Source organism: Erpetoichthys calabaricus, chromosome 6 (assembly GCF_900747795.2).
Source record: "Erpetoichthys calabaricus chromosome 6, fErpCal1.3, whole genome shotgun sequence".
Taxonomy (NCBI): Eukaryota; Metazoa; Chordata; class Cladistia; order Polypteriformes; family Polypteridae; genus Erpetoichthys; species Erpetoichthys calabaricus.
The window spans coordinates 112,833,397-112,850,487 of record NC_041399.2 but is presented as its reverse complement, the minus strand read 5'-3'; the positions used below and the strand labels follow the sequence as shown (position 1 = coordinate 112,850,487).

At 40.4% G+C, this 17,091-nt stretch overlaps 1 protein-coding gene across 1 annotated transcript in view; it reads left to right on the top strand.

Annotated features, from left to right (window-relative positions):
• The window catches only part of ubtfl (upstream binding transcription factor, like), a 50,138-nt gene extending 38,997 nt beyond the window's left edge, over positions 1-11,141 (top strand). Inside the window, exons 14-20 of the mRNA XM_028803865.2 lie at positions 500-610; positions 1,483-1,568; positions 6,801-6,990; positions 8,592-8,639; positions 8,816-8,884; positions 9,016-9,123; positions 10,638-11,141. Coding sequence (XP_028659698.1) covers positions 500-610; positions 1,483-1,568; positions 6,801-6,990; positions 8,592-8,639; positions 8,816-8,884; positions 9,016-9,123; positions 10,638-10,754 — 729 coding nt within the window. The 3' untranslated portion in view covers positions 10,755-11,141. The remainder of the gene's footprint in view (positions 1-499; positions 611-1,482; positions 1,569-6,800; positions 6,991-8,591; positions 8,640-8,815; positions 8,885-9,015; positions 9,124-10,637) is intronic.
• Positions 11,142-17,091: the final 5,950 nt, after the last annotated feature.

Here is a 17,091-nt window from a genome sequence, read left to right as displayed (position 1 = left end):
AGTTCAGGATCTTGTTAGTAATCATCGATATTAGTGTCAGGAAGACATTTAATAATAACAATCAGGTGAACATAAGAAGACATCTTCACACCAAGACTTGCAGTTGTGGAGTGCACAATACAGTATGAAACTACATTCAGTGGAAAACACATTATTGCCATTGGCTAAACATTAATTATGAGATTTACTTGGCTAGTCCCTTGCAGTGAAAAATGTAATTAGGTAGGTTTTTAAAAGATTTTACTAGCTTTATACAAATGGATGAACCTTGACCAGGAAAAAAAAAAAACAAAAATTGCCTGTGTGTCATTAAGTGTGGTAAAATTAGCCTAAGTAGTTGCTTTTGACTATCTTAAGGTACAGCAGTAGTGCAAATATCATAGTGACCTTGACTTTAGAATGAGCTTAACTTTACAGCAAGCAAGCTTAGCACAGAAGGTGTTTGAGACATTTATTGACCCATGAAACACCACTTAAAGTCGTCTTCTTATTTCTGCAGAATGATAGAAAGAAAGCCCAGGCAGCTATGGAGGCAGCCTGGAAAGCCATGGAGAAAAAAGAGAAAATTCCTTGGATAAAGAAGGCAGCTGAAGACCAGAAGCGATATGATGTATGTGAAGATAGAAATGAAGAACTTTGTTCTCTCTTGTTTTTACTTTTGTGTGTGTTTGCGCGTGTGTATAAAGTGGTACAACTATGAAAGATATGGACTGGAGCATAAGCGTACTCTGGCACATTTCTTTACGTATATGCCAGGTTGGGCAGTGGAGAGCCAACTGTAGTCAGTTTTAGACTGTAAAATAACTCTTTAAACGCATGTATGCTAGACATGGATTTGAAGAAGGGGCCCGAGTTGCCTTGCATATTGTAATCTTTCTAGTTAGACAATAAAAGGTGCCATTATGCTTGACTTCTCCCTATATTCATAAAGCACTCATAAATTTTGTATCTGTAAGTCATTGAAAAGCTTTTGAGTTCCCTTCAAATGGATGATAAGAAAAACATAAAAAGCTGAAGTAAACTGGCTAATATTGATTTTTCATGTGCCACTCATAGCAACCACCATTTTAATACTAAATCATGTAGCCTTTTAATTCTCTCTGCCTTATACATGGTAAACTGGATTGAATATTTGTATATACTACAGTTACATACAACATTGTTTCTGGAATTTTGCAGTTGGTGACTCTAAATTGATCCAGTCAGAGTGTTCTTGGGATTGTAAGTGAGTGAGTCATGGAATGGAATGGTGTCATAACCAGGGTTGATCCGTTCGTGTGCCAGATACTGCCAGGATAGACTTCACCTCCCCACAAACCTCTAACAAATACAAATAATGTGACAAAATTGATGATTGTATATTGTGATAGAACTTAAAAATTAATATGTTTGATTAATCTCCAGCACCAAGCCCAGTCTCTGCTGTCATAAAAGTACATACTGTCATTTTGGTCTAATGGCTGATGTTTATTTACTCTTTAGAGGGAACTGCTAGAGATGAGGTTGCCTTTGAATGCCCAAGCCCAGAGGAAGCCTAAATTTGACGGGGAGCCCAAAAAGCCACCTGTGTAAGTGATACCATGTAAACGTTGCTTTGCATTCTTATTGATATCTTTACCCATATTTTTTTTTTTAGGAAGGCTGATTTTTTTTTTACTTAAAATGTTAAAATGTACAATTGACATGGTAATAAAATTTGATAGTAATAATCCATATTACTAACCGAGAATGCTAAACCGGATGATGGACGCAGGCACATCCGGCAATGGGCCGTAGCTGCAAAAAGACATACTGCGCAGGCGCAAAAAGAGTCCGCGAGAGTCGGCTGAGGAGCCGAGAAAGGCGGACAAAAGAGGGCGAGAGAGGCGGACAAGACCACAGAAAAAAGGAGTGAGCACAGGAAAAATGGAGAAATGAGGAAACGCAGGCAAAGCACGAAACACATTGCACACGAAACTACACCCAAAAAAAAAAAAAAAAAAAAAAAAGAGGCTCGCGCACAACAGCAAGGCACCCCCCCCCCTACAGGCACCGGACGGGACACACACCAAGAGGGGGATTCAACAAGCCCATGGAACACAAAAAAAGAACACAAAACCACCCCACAGACCCTACAAGCAAGGGACGGGACACACACAAACAGGGGGATTCAACAAGACACAAGAACACAAAAAGAAAGAAGACGCTCGCGCGACAACAATCCTCAAATCCCCCCCCCCCCACACACACACACACACACACACACATCCATAAGAAGTGACACCCAAAGCCACATATTCTAAAGTGAACATCAACACCTTCACACTAGGCAGCATAGGTGTCAGCATTGGTGGATCTCCTTACAATAAAGCACTATTAACCGTTCAACTGCAGAAAAGGAAACATATTAACAGTGACTGCGATCCTCCTTATTACTTATCCATATTTCGCATGCTGAGAAAGAAACAAGTCATGAATACACGGTCACGGGTACAAAGCGAAAAGGAAAGGATAACAGGAACAAACACACGAACACGAAAGAAACAACAAAGTAGACGGCTATGCAGCATAGGTGGATCTCATTACAATAAGGCACTATTAACCGTTCAACCACAGAAAACGCTCCATATTAACAGTGAGTGCAATACTCCTTATTACTTATCCATATTTCTAAAAGAAAAAATGACTCGACTCCAAAAACGCAAAGCTCAACTAAAGCTTCTAACTAACGATGTACCTAAAAGTAAAAACTTTATGAACTGCATTAGATCCTACAATACTTCATTTAATATGCACAAATCTACATCCTACATCCACATGACGCAAACTATCAATCAAAGTGCTGCATCGCAACAGGCACGGATTCAAAACGAAACACCTCCCGTCTCAGACATACGTTAATGGCAGCGAAGGCTACAACGGGCTTCTCACACAGCACAGGCAAATCGATTACAGCTCCAAAACAACACGTCCCAAATACTACACATGCAACAACGCGCCTCTCAAACGGCACAAGCAAAACATACACCAGGAAAATTCATTCGGATTAATGAATGTCATTTGCAATCATTGTCATTCAGTTCACTTCCCTGAACAAACAACTGGCAATACAAGTTATACATTTACACGTTGTTGTCAAAAGGGTCAAATTAGACTGCCTTCTTTACATTCATATACTGAATATCTACAGAAGCTTATAACTGACGATGTACCTGAAAGTGAAATCTTTATCAACTACATTAGATCCTACAAATCGGAATCCACTATGAACATTAACAGTGGCACTGCACGTGACATCCGTCTTGAAAAAATGTTTATTGATGAATGTTCAATGGCATGAACAAACGTTTATGAATAATAATATTCGATTTGGAGGAAAGGTACTTTTATGAGGAGGAGATTTTAGACAGTGATTAGCTATTCTTCCAGATGCCATGCACTCAGCTATTGTTCAGTGCACCTTAAAATACGCAGACAATTGGCATTGCTTTCAAAAGATACAGTTAGTAAAAAAGATACGATGTCCAGAACCAGATCATAACAATTGCTTATTACAACTGAGAGATGGTACACTCACTAATACAGATGGACTTCAGCCACATATTATTACAATTCCTCAAGCCTTTATCTGCGACGACTTAGTTACAGAGAGATTTGGAACAGCAATCTCATTAGACCAAATGCCCCTTTTAACACAACGCACTATATTATGTCCAAAAAATATTAATGTGGAAAACATTAATACCCAAGTCATTCCATTACTTCCTGGAAAGACACAACTCTTTCTAAGCTCTGACAAACTTGACTCTGATCACAACAATAACCATCTTAAATGACCTTACAAGTTCTGAGCTGGAATTACCTTTTACACTTAAACGGCGTGTACAAAGAAATTTTCAAATAAACCTTTACACTGTGCCACACACTTTATTGTTTGCTTTCTATTTGCATCATCTACACCGTCACACTATTCTATATCTCATTCATACATCACGCTCTTTGTCATTCCCAACACCAGGGGTTGGCGAGCGAAGCGAGCAGGGGGCGGAGCCCCCTAGTAATAATAATAAACAGCAATACATAAATAGCACTGATACCCTGTATAGGTCACTGTATGACTAATAAGTCAGTTTTGCTGAGGTAATTACGCTTATAGTATCTAGTGCTTGTTGTTAAAGAAAAACAACAGGAAAATCAGCCTCTCCTCTTCAGTTCTCATAGGAGCATCCAGGGCTGATATTAAAGTTAAGTGCTACATGAGAGTCAACCACACCTTGTGCTGCTTCATATCATTGTGGTTCAATGGCAAGAGGCATGGTGAAGAACTTGAAAGTAAACTACTCTCATACAAATATTCAATGACTTTGGAAATTTGGTTGTATACTAAGTTTATATTTTTTCTTCCTTATAAATGTGCTGATGGTCACTATAATTATAGTAGTTCACTCAATACTTCCTTGAATATTATAAGGCATTTAATGATGCCAGCAACTTCTTTTTACTCTGGTCAAAATATCAGTTGTCCTTTTTGCTCATAAGCTGATCTAGGAAAATTTATCATCAGTCACAATTAAATATGGGGTTATGGCAACTTGGAAAAAGATAATATTGTAACCAGCTCTGCCTTTTCAGTGTGTATTTACAGGTTGGTTCAATTTCTTGATCTACAGTACACGCATACTAAAAATGTTCTGTTACTAAAAATATTTAACCGTATATATCTTGTTTGATGATCATGGTATCAATAAACGATGCATCCTCTTTTATGTGGAGAATACCAATCATATGGGGTGTAGTATAGAAATCAGGAAAAGCAAAATCTGTGTGTGGATTTTAAAATGTGAATATTGTCACCTCAGCTAGTGTTTTTCCACACCTGGTTTTGATCCTTTTTACCCTGTGCTTATATTTTGCCTATTGTTGGGTTTTGTTACGCTATGCTAAAATATGACGCAAGCCTCAAATTTGATGACCAAAAAATATTTATAAGACTAAACTAGTACAAGTGGCCACGTGTCAGATAATTTTAACAACTGCAATCAGTTTTTTCATGACACATACTGGACTGTATCAGCGTTACGACAGCCAAAAGTATTTGTTCCTCTGCATCAATGCAAAGGTGATTTGTAATTGTTGATGAAAAGTACACATATGTGTGATTTGCCCACAAAGTATAACTTATATGAGCAACATTTCTCTGGTGTGCAAGCTGCAGTGCTCATGATACTGTATATCTTGCAAGGGAAAAAGTGGGCATGGTGCACAAATTACAACTATTGCAAAGTGGGTAGTGCTTTCAGCTCACAGCTCCCAGGACTTTAGTTCAGTGCCCTGTTATTGTTTTTTGCTTTCATGCTGGTCCTGTCCCATTACCTTCTGTCTTTCCTATATATCTCAAAAGATGTTTTTACTAGTAGCCTTATATTCTCTTTATATTCAATCTACCATTATAGGTACATTTATGAGTGAGTGTGTATGTAGTTGTGTGTTTAGCAATGTGTTGGTACATCACCCGGCGTGGTACTGGCCCCATGCAAGCCTATAATTGGATTGGTTAATAGATGAATTTCTCAAAGAACATTTCCTTTCTCCCATGTACCAGGCATGTGTATGTTAATTGAGCCTGGTGTGGGTCTGTTTAGGCTTGTGAAGAAGTGTGCCCTGTGGTGGATTGGCATCCCATCCACATTCCTTTGTTGTGCCCAGCTCTCTGGCAAAAATGTGGATTCAGGAAATGGATGGGTAAAAATTTCTCACATTTATGTGAGCCTCAGTGATTACGAGCGGGTAGCCATAAATGTCATTTTTATGAAGTAGTATAAAATGATTCCTTTCTTTCTCTTTTGCTTTTTGGTACACCAGTTCTCTGCCAATTACCTGTGTTTCAGCTTGCCTTGTAAATAGCCAAGCCAAACTATGCAGGGGATACTGTAGACATTTACACTGATCTGACCATTATCATCAGTTTCAGAACTTGGACATGTCTAACCTGCAGCGTAATGACTGCGTATACCTTTAGTCTTTAAATTTCACTGTCTCATATTGAATGTATCATCCTCCACTACAATATGTCAGTCTTTCAGTCTCTGAAAAACTTAACATGATATTTTCTTGGCAGGAAAATACTTGACCTCTTTCTGAAAACATTTATTTGTTCTCCAATTTCAAAATCTTTCTAGTGGTCATGTTGATGTAATTAAAGAGTTGTAATACAAAAAAGATGGTCAAATCTGCCACTCTAGATAGATAGATAGATAGATACTTTATTAATCTATCTATCTATCTATCTAGAGTGGCAGATTTGACCATCTTTTTTGTATTACAACTCTAGATAAGCCACATACTGTTACATGTTTCTCCTGAGAAATCTGGCTTCTTCTCATAGTCCAAGGAAAAAATACTTAGAATATAGACTTACTCGGCTACCCAAGTTCATTTTTATTTGGATGTGGAGCATTTTGTAAATATTTATATTTGGTTGGGGCCTATCGGTAGGAGTTTCACGACGTTTTTGTGTATCCTCGTAATTCAGTGACAACTTTTAAGACAGAAATTGCTCACAGTGAGATGCAAGTCTTTCATTCAAAGAGAAGAAACAAATTTTCCACCACTGATTGAACCTGGGATCGTGTTTTTACCCTGCTGGGGTAAACTAGGGTACTTGCAGAAAGCCCACAGAAACACCATAAGAGCTTTCAAACTCCACAAAGAAACTATTCTAATGAAGATTTGTATGTAAATAAAAGTGCACATTATTATTATTGGTAACCATCTAATTATGATGACTTTGAAAATCATTACAATTTTTTGTTCCTGCTTAGGAGTGGCTATCAAATGTTCTCGCAAGAGCTGCTCACAAATGGTGAGCTGAACCACTTCAGCTTGAAGGAGAGAATGGTTGAAATTGGCAAGCGCTGGCACAAACTGAGCCAAAACCAGAAGGACAAGTACAAGAAGCTGGTGGAGGAGCAGCAGACAGAGTACAAGGCAGAGCTTGAGGCTTGGATCAAAGTAGGTGTCGATTTCATGGATTTTCTTGTGACATTTTTTTGTAATACCCTTTAGTTACACTTATACAATCAAATATTTAAAGCTGAGTGTGTGTTGGTGTGTCTGTCTGGTATGCATATCCACACACTGACCCTTTCTTCACTGATTTTTGCGCCATTTGTATGGGGAGACCATATCCTTCATTCTGAACGTTTTCTCCTACAGAACTTTATTTAGTGACTGCACCTCTGCGTTTTAGTAGGGAAGTGGCCGTAGGGTGCATTTTCAAGACTAGGCACCGGTATGCAAAGTTGTTCTCCATGGTGTGTTAAATCAAGGGAAAGTTTGGTTTGAAGCCAAAATTTCTCTCCTGAGGGAATTTCCTTAGTTGATCTGACTTCAGAGTTATCTTCAATTTGTAACTTGATACTGCATGCTATTCGCTAGTTTTTGATTAACCAAAACACTTCATAATGGCTTAAATGTACAATAGTTGATCCCTGTGGTTTCTGGTTTTACCAGTAGGAATACATAAATAAGCAGATACACAAATTGCCATTCACCACTGCACACCATTTATTTCTCAATTTGCATTTTTTCACTCGGTCTGACCAATGGTTTCAGGAAAGATCACACCGACAAGACAAAACTCACAGCAGTCATGACAGATACTTCATGACCTTCACCACGTTGCTGCCACTCACCAGTCCTTCTTACTCTACAGGAATCCCCCACTGTCACTACTGAAACCTCTAACGTGTTCGAAGGAGAAATGGGAGATTTTAACAAAAGCAAAATCCCCTTCATTTCTTCTCAGGCATAGCAAAAAGAACTGAGCTTAATGAGAGTCAAATCTTTTTAAAATTTTCTTTCATGATATTGGGGATATGTTAGCTGATTGCTAGACCTTTATTACATAGAGCGTAGTGTCCAAAATCCACACTATAGCCCTCATATTTATACTTCACACTAGAATTACCAGAGCCTACGAATAAACTCGTAGATCCGGCCTACCTTAAATCCATTCGCACCTCTCCCTCAGCGTCTTTTGTCCGGTAAATGTGCTGATTAAGACAAGCAGCAAGCAGCCTGCTATTCCATCCCCCACCGCCGCAGACCGTGCACAGAGTTCTCCCAGCTCATGCCTGGATTGATTATCTGGGAGTGAAAGTTTTAGAGTGGAAATAGTAGATCGTTATTTGGAACACATGCATTCATGTGTGTTCCGTTTCTACAGTAATCTGTGTAAACACATTGTTAAAACAGAAACGTTTGTCATATTTTAGTAGTAAATGACAAAATGTTGGCATAAACTATATAATGTGTGACGCCTGAAGTCCAAAGATCAAATAAACACTTTCACAAAAGGTTCAAGGACGATACAACAGCTTCCGTGGCGTAGCGGTAAGATTTGCTGACTTGTAATCAAGAGTCCCCGGTTTGATCCCGTCTGCCGCCTGTATTTGCCGTTTTCAGTAGTGAGCTGCTCTTATTGTTAATATTATACAGTACACACATACATTTGGTTTGCGTCTGTAACAGACGGTGTACATTTATAGACAAGCGTCCATCTAGCAAGGTGTAAGGTTCAAAGCTAATTCTTTCTCTCATTTCTTCCTTAGTCTCTCTCCCCACAAGAGCGAGCCGCATATAAAGAGTTCTCTTCTGCGGTAAGGAAGGTGCTTTTTTTTCTTCTCATTTTAGATCATGAAGTATTGCCTATTTCTTTTCAATTATGCTATAATGAAGAGATTAGTAATCTGAGGAAGTAGTGGATCAGGGCACCTTGCCTAACTATAAAAGGATTTTAGAGTAATGCTGGTGGATTTTTGTCTTATCTTGTCAGAAACGCAGAGGGACATCCAAAGCAGGTGGTCCACCAGCCAAAGCCCGTGTAACAGGGAAGAGCAAACCTGTAAGTACGGTTTTTGTAAGACCCTCACTCTTCCATTGAGAAGATGTTGATGATGCTGCAGGGTAAAAGCACAGCATGATTCCAAGCACTAATCATTTTAGATTTACTTACAAAAAAAGTGTTTATTCTAGGAAACGTCAGAATCGGAGGAAGATGAAGAAAAGTCAGACACCTCAGATTCAGAGGAAGAAGATGATGACTCTTCAGGTTCTTCAGACAGTGATGAAGAGGAGGATGAGGTTGGTAGAATAAGGCGATGCTTATATTGCAAACTCAAAATTAAGTTCTGCAACTTTCACATAACTTTGGAATGTACTTTGAGTTTTGTGCTCTGGTATAAAAGTAAAACTGCCCCCCTGCCCATTCTGCATTGCAAAATTAAATAAACTGGTTTTAGTCAACAACAAGAAACAAAAAAAAAATTGTCAGCCTTCTAAATTAGTTTTCCCATAAGGGCCCGTGTTTTATATTTTTTATATTAATTATCAAACACTACATTTAGGTTAAGTTTTAGTTTTGAAAGACAGCTTAATATATGCTTAATTAAGAAATGCACACCCAAGTCTGTATTACGCTTTATTATTTGCAGATTTGACAGTTGCAGTTTCAAGTAGTGCTGGGAAATGGCTGCATTGATACAAACAAAAAAATAGCAATAAATAATATGGCAAGGAGGCTGAAAAGTATTTGATAGGCAGTGAGTCCAAACTTCTGGGGGAGTTTTGCTTTCCCACTTTGGTTCAATCCATTGTCCTGTCTGTGCTCAGCTGTGTCATTTGGTATACCTTGTGACCACCAGGGGGTGCTCCAGCTCCCCAAACACCTGACACAAAGGCTTGGACAAAGTGAATTATTTCGGGAAACTCTTCCCCAGGAAGTGTTTTCCACAGTCACAAAACAGCACACAGCAATATTCTTTGTCTTCTCTCTGTAACTTTTTCTTGCCTCCTCCGCTCCTCCCAGCAAACGTGGTCCTCCTTCCTCTGGCTCCTCAAGCATTGGCAGGCACCTCCTTTTATGTTATACACTGAAGTACTCCTGAGTAAGGCGAGAACCTGACTGCAGATAGTCATAGAAGCCAACAGGGCTGAGTTCAAGAACTCCAGTTCCCATGATGCCCTGTGGGAAAGTGTAGCGCTTCTGCAACCCAGGGGGGCTGCCATCTAACAGTCCGAGGGTGACAATACCCCTTGCATGCTGTCTCCCCCTGTCTTTCCATCTGCAGGGCATCCAAGAATGCCAGTCCCTCACAACCTATTACTTTTGTTCAGTTAGTGTCCCTTGATTGCAATCTTTGCACTTTCTTCACCTCTCTCTCCACACACTTTCCCATTCAGCAGTTCATGTGTAACGTCCACCCATCACTTCCGAACAGCTCGATTCAGTTGAGGGTCTTGGTGATTGGAGCCTGTTGCTGGCAGCAGTGGGATTCAAAACAAGCAACAGCCCTGGATGAGGTCCCCGTCCACATCTACGCTTGTAGTCAGTGGGGCTGATTTAAAACTCTCTTAATATTCACAGAAATGAAATGGACATCAGGACAAGGCTTGGAGCTGTGAGACAGTAGCACAGCCCACTGCCTCTTCATGTCATTCTGACCATGATAGATTTTGATGTTTTTCCTTCGTTGTACATGTTCCATTTCTCTTAAGTTTGTATGAATAAGATAGATTTCCAGGTTTCCAAATTGCTCTTGTACCTGGCATTACCTGATAGATTTTGGTATTTAAATGAGTGTCTCCTTTCTTGTCAGAATGATGAAGACGATGAAGATGACGATGATGATGAGGAAAATGAGGAAGAAGAAGACCAATCAGAAGCAACAAGCAGTTCCTCTTCAGATGACAGCTCTGATTCTGATTCAGACTAAATGCTGGTGGTCCGGAGGGGCCAGGCCGGGCCATGCAGGACACACATGAACTCTTCTCCTCCCCTGAGCTCGGGGGGCTAAGCGATCCAAACCAACTGGCGCAGGTGTTGAGTGGCCTGTGGGGCCTCAAGTCCTTTTTTTTTTTTTTTTTTGCCCTTTCTTTCTTCAGACTGTGAGAAGATGCCCTTTTAAACTGTTGAAACCGTCAGTCACGGGCTCGAATTTCAAAGACTGATTTCTTGGATAATTTCTGTTTTAAGGACATTGTGTTTATTTGTGAGTTTATTATTATTATTTTTTTTATTACCTTCGTAGATGTGCTTATAGAAGCAAAGCCGCGGGTATATTTGAAATGTGAAATACAAACCATTCATTGACCAGTGTTAATCTGGCTTTGAATCTTTTTTTTTTTTTCTTTTTTTGCCATTTTGGTGCCGTCAGATTTTTATTTTCTGAAGAAGACGCATCCTAAGGTCAAACTTACTTCAGAATATAAGCTGAACTTCAAAAATACAAACAACACAAATGGATGAGCTGGTCTCAGATTAAGAGCTGGATGTACTCTTTTTAACTTTCATGACAGAGGCACTTCATTTGAAGAACAAGGAGATAATAAAATTGGTCCCACCATGTAACCACCAAAAGAGTTTCCACAGTAGCCCCCCCCCCTTCATGTCAATTCCACAGTTGTCTACCTTTTTTTAAACAACTGGAGGATGTTGTGAGTTACATGGATGTGAACAATGAGTACCTTTGCTGATGTTTCAAAGACGTTTTGCTTTTCTTCTGACACGAGTATTTTGTTTGAATTTTTCATTGTGACCACCTGAGTGCCGCCAAGGTACCATGATGTCCAGTTTTAGGGGTCATGATGCCTCCTTCCCCTTTTTTGAAATAAAAACCCAGAATCTCCCTGTCACTTTTGACATACAGGTTATCAAACAAATGTTTAAAAGGTCAATTGTCCTCTTAAAGAAAGCTCATTTTCAAGCAGAATCGTTTCATTGTCCATTGTCACCATCTCATTGTTACCAGTTTGAGAAGTCAAAAATTCAACTGGAAATTCAGTCAGTTAGTTAGAGGATTGCCACGTCCACTTTACTTTTATGGATATGGAGAAGTTTTTCCTGAACAATTAGAATTACATTGGTAACAAATCCCATTTTTACCTTTAACCACACAGCAGAGATACTGCCAAGAGGGACCAAATGTGTGGAGTATGTTAAAAATAAATAAATAAATAAATAAATAAAGGGTTCTAGCGCTGGAAAACACAGGTGGGCTGACGTTTGGGTTGCTCTTCTCTTCTTATGGCATCACCTTGGGGTTGATAATGGACATTTTATTTCCTAAAATAGTTTCTGGCCTGCACTGTTAGTTTTGTAGTAGCAGAGTCTCAGATGTTACAGATGATCAGCTTGCAGATGTTTGCTACACGTCACATTTCAAGTTTTTTAAATGAAACACTTTACAAACACTTGCCATTGAAGGGTGACCCCCCCTGTTTCCAGACTTATTCTGCCTTAATTAATACAAAGATTACAGTACCTTCAGTTGATATCGAGATTCAATATTATTGTACTATTTTCATCTTGCGTGGGAAGCTTGTAATAAATTTAAATGAAAGTGAACAGGACTATCCTGCTAACACAATAGTAAAGTGAAGGCAAGGTCCTCATAGCACTTCCACATGGCTTTAACAGGGCACTGGAGAGGTAACTTCAATATAAACGTTAAGCTCGGGGTGATGGAAAAGTTTAAAAAACTATGGAGGAATTTGTACATTGACAGTTATAATGAGGCCAACATAGGGCGCCCTGCCTGCTGACCTGCTAACGTCTTCTTTAATTGTGTCGTAAGGAGCAGTTACACAAAACTAAGACATCCAAGTGGCACCAGCCGCACAAAACCTAAGTGAGAATTGTCTGTGTTTCTATTGAGTGATTTTATGTGACTAGTTTGTACCACCAGAAATTAAAAATGACGACCGCTAGGATGGGTGTTGGTTCTGTTATTTCAATTGCATCTGCAATCTCCATGTTTGTTTTTAATTGGAGACCACATGAATACATGAAGGGAAGGCGAACTCCCTGTGCTTGCCAGAGGTGACATGTTTTGGGATTTCTTTGAAATCGTCTGCCACGGTTTTACGGAGGAGCTGTAGGTTTTAGGAAGACCAGCACAATAGCGTGCCCTTGTGTCCCCTACCATACCATACACGAGGAAGCCAGTCCCGACTGAGGAGTGCAACAGCCATCGCGCTTTATAAACTGTGCTACTTGTGCGGAGTAGAGAGTTGTTGCCGAACCTTTGGTGTGAGCAACAGCACCGTCCAGAGGGGTGTATATGGGGTCTGCCAGGTCTTATGCTCCAAACTAATGAGGCACCACATCACTTTTTTTTTTTACCTGATGTGGAAGACGCACGCCATTACAAGGTACACAAAATACCTCAGGTCTATGGTGCACTCGACGGCTCACATATTCGTGCACCAAGTGACAGGAATGGGATTACGTTGACGGGAAAGGCAGACGGTCGGTCATTGACGACAGATTATTGATCAGGCACATTTGGGCGATGATCACATTTGCACTGGTATTTGAAAATGTATGTCATGTGACCTAAATGTGAAAAACATTTTCATTACAGTTTTGTAAATTATTACTCTGTGGAATCCTCAGAAAAACCACCAAGCAAGTGTATACGCTTTTTTTTTTGACATTTTTTGAGTTTTTATTTTCAAAATTCACGTATTTCTATTATTTATTTTTTTTGCAATTTCAAAATGCGCATTAAGGAGGTTAATGGAAATGCTGCTGGGTTGCCTTATGGTTTAGTCACAATATGGTGACAAATGATGTTATTTTTGTTAATCTAAAAAAAAAAAAAACCCTTAATGTCAGCGCTAAGATGAACCAGCAAGGTTTTGTCCAAATGAAGACTATACAGCTGCTGCTCACTGCTGAAAAGCACAAACTTAAAAGAAATGACACGAACACAACCAAACTGAAAATGGGCTGAGAAAGGGCAGTGGGTAACATTTAGAAGGAAGTGAGCGGAGTTGGCCAACTTCACAGTGGGCCTGAGTTGTTAGCGCTGGGGGGAAGCGGGCGTATCAGAACTGCTCCAGGACTAGTTGTATACTCTTCTTTTTACATTTTTGCTTTTTTTTTAACCAGGAGTTAATGTGGTTATTTCACTGGCGATTCTTACTCTTGCATATGCTTCATACAAGTGGCCACGAGTAAAACACTCCTGCTGTTCATCAGTTCTTCATTTTGTTGATGGTCACAGCGAAACAGCTTTACAGGAGACTGTCTTCTTTTGAATTGAAATGCGTAATCAGGGTATGAATTTAAATTTGTATAAATGGTTGCTTCAATCAGACTTGATTCTAACACATTGATGTGGACCATTATAACATTTTTGAAGGATTTAGATGAAAAGCAAAACCTCCTGAATTGTGGTTTAGTTTAACGGATTGCATACAGCATTGACATTTGCCAGCTGCACATTTATGTGGTGTATTATAAGCACGGTAAAGAAAACTACTGGAGGAAGATAAACTTTGCACAATGTCCACCTCTTCTACCTGTAAGGGACCCCTTAGTTGAACTGAGCGAGGGTCCAATCGGACCGAGTCGGCTGCTCCTCCCAGCTCGTGTTGTACTCGAGGCTTGACGTGGGCCTGTGTGTGGCACCAGCACTTCACCGTCTCTGCTTGGAAAGTTGCAAGTGGAGCGGCAGCTTGTGGTCTGACCTCTAATATGGCATGGATAGGACCACCAAGGGCCCCCATCGCCCACCCTGTTGTTTGATCCAAAGAGGACAGTCGCACCCACTCCCACACCCAACCAGAGTAAGAAAATTAGGGAGCACTGTGGGTACCCAAGGGTGAAACTTTCTACGCATGTCATCTTTGAGCTCCGCCAAGCTTTCGTCCTTTGACTTCACTTGGAATACGTGGCGACTGCATTTCTCAGCATGACTCCTTCTCAGTGCTCAGCGCAAAAATAAAAAAAGGGACACCATGCCTAAGAATAGCCCCCTCACTACAGCTTTATTACCGACAAATAAAACCTGGCCGAGTTCTGTTTTCTTTCCTCTATAACATCACCAAATGTCAATTCAAATCAGTCATAGCTTTTTTGAAGTTTGGAGTATTTAGTTTTACATTTTAGGTTTGTTTAGATAAAACTGTATTTGTCCCCAGGGGGAAATTTAGCATTTTATAGAAGCTGTTTATTTACTTACTTATCTACCAATTTATTTAAACACACAGGAATTACTATAAAGTAAGAAAATAAAAAAAAAAAAAAAAAAAAAAGTTCCTACTTGACTGTCACGGTTGAAGTGAGGCGCAGTATGTAGACATACTGCTGGTGATATTAAGGAGCCCCAGTAGAGGTTCTTGAAGACACACTTCTGCTAAATAATTCATTGACTGAAAGTACTCGGGGTTAGTGTTTCAGAGAGAGGATGTGCAGCATTTTTCATAATGGCACTCAGTTTTGTTTTATTTCTCTCCTTTGCTATGACCTCCAGGGGGTACAGACTGCATCTTACAACTGAGTTTGCCATTTTAAATAGCTTGTTGAGTAGGTGGGCCTCTCTTGCAGTGAAGTTACCAGCCCACCACACCACATTGCAGAGAATCACACTGGCCATGCCAGAGTTACAGAAGATGTGAAAGATGCCACGTCCCACATTAAAAGAAACGCTGTCTCCCATGTAAAAAAGAGCCTACCTGCCTGTCAGTAACGTGCACCCCACTCCCTGAATTGTGATCAGACATAGAGGCTCTTTGGTGTTGTGAAAGTCAATAACCAATTCCTTGGTTTTGCTGATGTTAAGACGCAGACAATTCTCTTCGCACCAAGCAACAAACTTCTCCAGCAGACTCCTATACTCATACTCATGTCGTCTCGTACCCTTTATCAATACCCCTTGTAAGTGCAGAATCATCTGGGAATTTCTGCAGGTGACATGACCTGGTGTTATATTTATGGAAAATGATGATCCGTGGGGACAACCCTTAATGGGAGCAGCGAAAAGAAGGTGAAGAGGAGTAAACAGCAAAGGAGAGACAGGACTGCTCCTTGCGGTGCTCCATTGTGTCAGACACACAGTCCTTGAGCCTCACAAACTGTACTCTGCCTGATAGATAGTCCATTATCCAGGACACCATAGGCTCATCTACCTACATGTCTCGGAGGTAACCCTTTAACAGAGATGGCTGGATGGTATTGAAGGAGAAATTAAAAAACATAATCCTCACAGTGCTGCCTAATTACATCCTCCACTCTAATATTTATCAGATGGGCAACCTGCAGTGGGCCCAGGTGGTCTACCACAAGAAGACTCATATAGTCCAAGACCAGTCGATTAAAGGTCTTCATGATGTGGGAAGTACTGTAAGTACCACTGCTCTGAAGTCATTAGGTGAAGATGCGCCTGCATTCTTTGGGACAGGAACAATACCAGATGTTCCACACCAGCAGCACTTTCTGAAACCATAGGGAGGAGGACAGACTGAACAGAGGACACCACAGAGTTGATCAGCACAAGCCTTAACAACTCGACAAGCGACGCCATCTTCTTCCACAGCTTTTCCTGTGTGTAGTTTTGTTAGTTGTCTTCTTACTTCTGGACAGTCACCACTGATGGTCAGAGGTGGACTTGTTACTGGCCATTCCAGATGATGTGGTAGGATGGCGTTGGGCGTCTGGTCACTGGAAGAGGGTGGCAGTGGGAGGGGAAAATCTATTAAAGAACTGGTTCAGGGCATCTGCTCTGGTGCCAAAAATTTACATTTAAAAGGCATCTTTAACATTTGAACAGAGCAGGTGCAGCTTGTTACTTCCTCAAGTGGAACACAACACAAAGTGATAGAAATCCGTTGTTGTCCCTTCCAAAGTCACCACCTATTATAACTGCAGGTTCAGAATGAGTCAACATTAAAGTGCTGCTGACAGAAGGGCCTTATTGGAATAAAGCTCTAGAGAAGTCCCCAGTGATTGATTTGGATGTTAAATAAAATACTGTTAACTTTACACGGTGAAGCTTTGGACAGGCACCCTGTCTCGGGACGGCTCCTGCCTCAAGTTCCATGCTGCCACCTCAATGACCCTGAACTGGGCTAAGCAGACGGGATGGGTGGGTGTTTGCTAATCTACCATATTCAAAGCAGCAGACAATATTGTTGAACTTACTTGGTTTTGTTTTGATTTTAGAACTTCTCCCCACTTCCGTATCTTTCAGTGGCAGGTGAACCGTGGAAACCTCGGAGAGTCACGGCAAAGGAGAGGAGAAAAGCACAGACAGACAGACGCAGTGC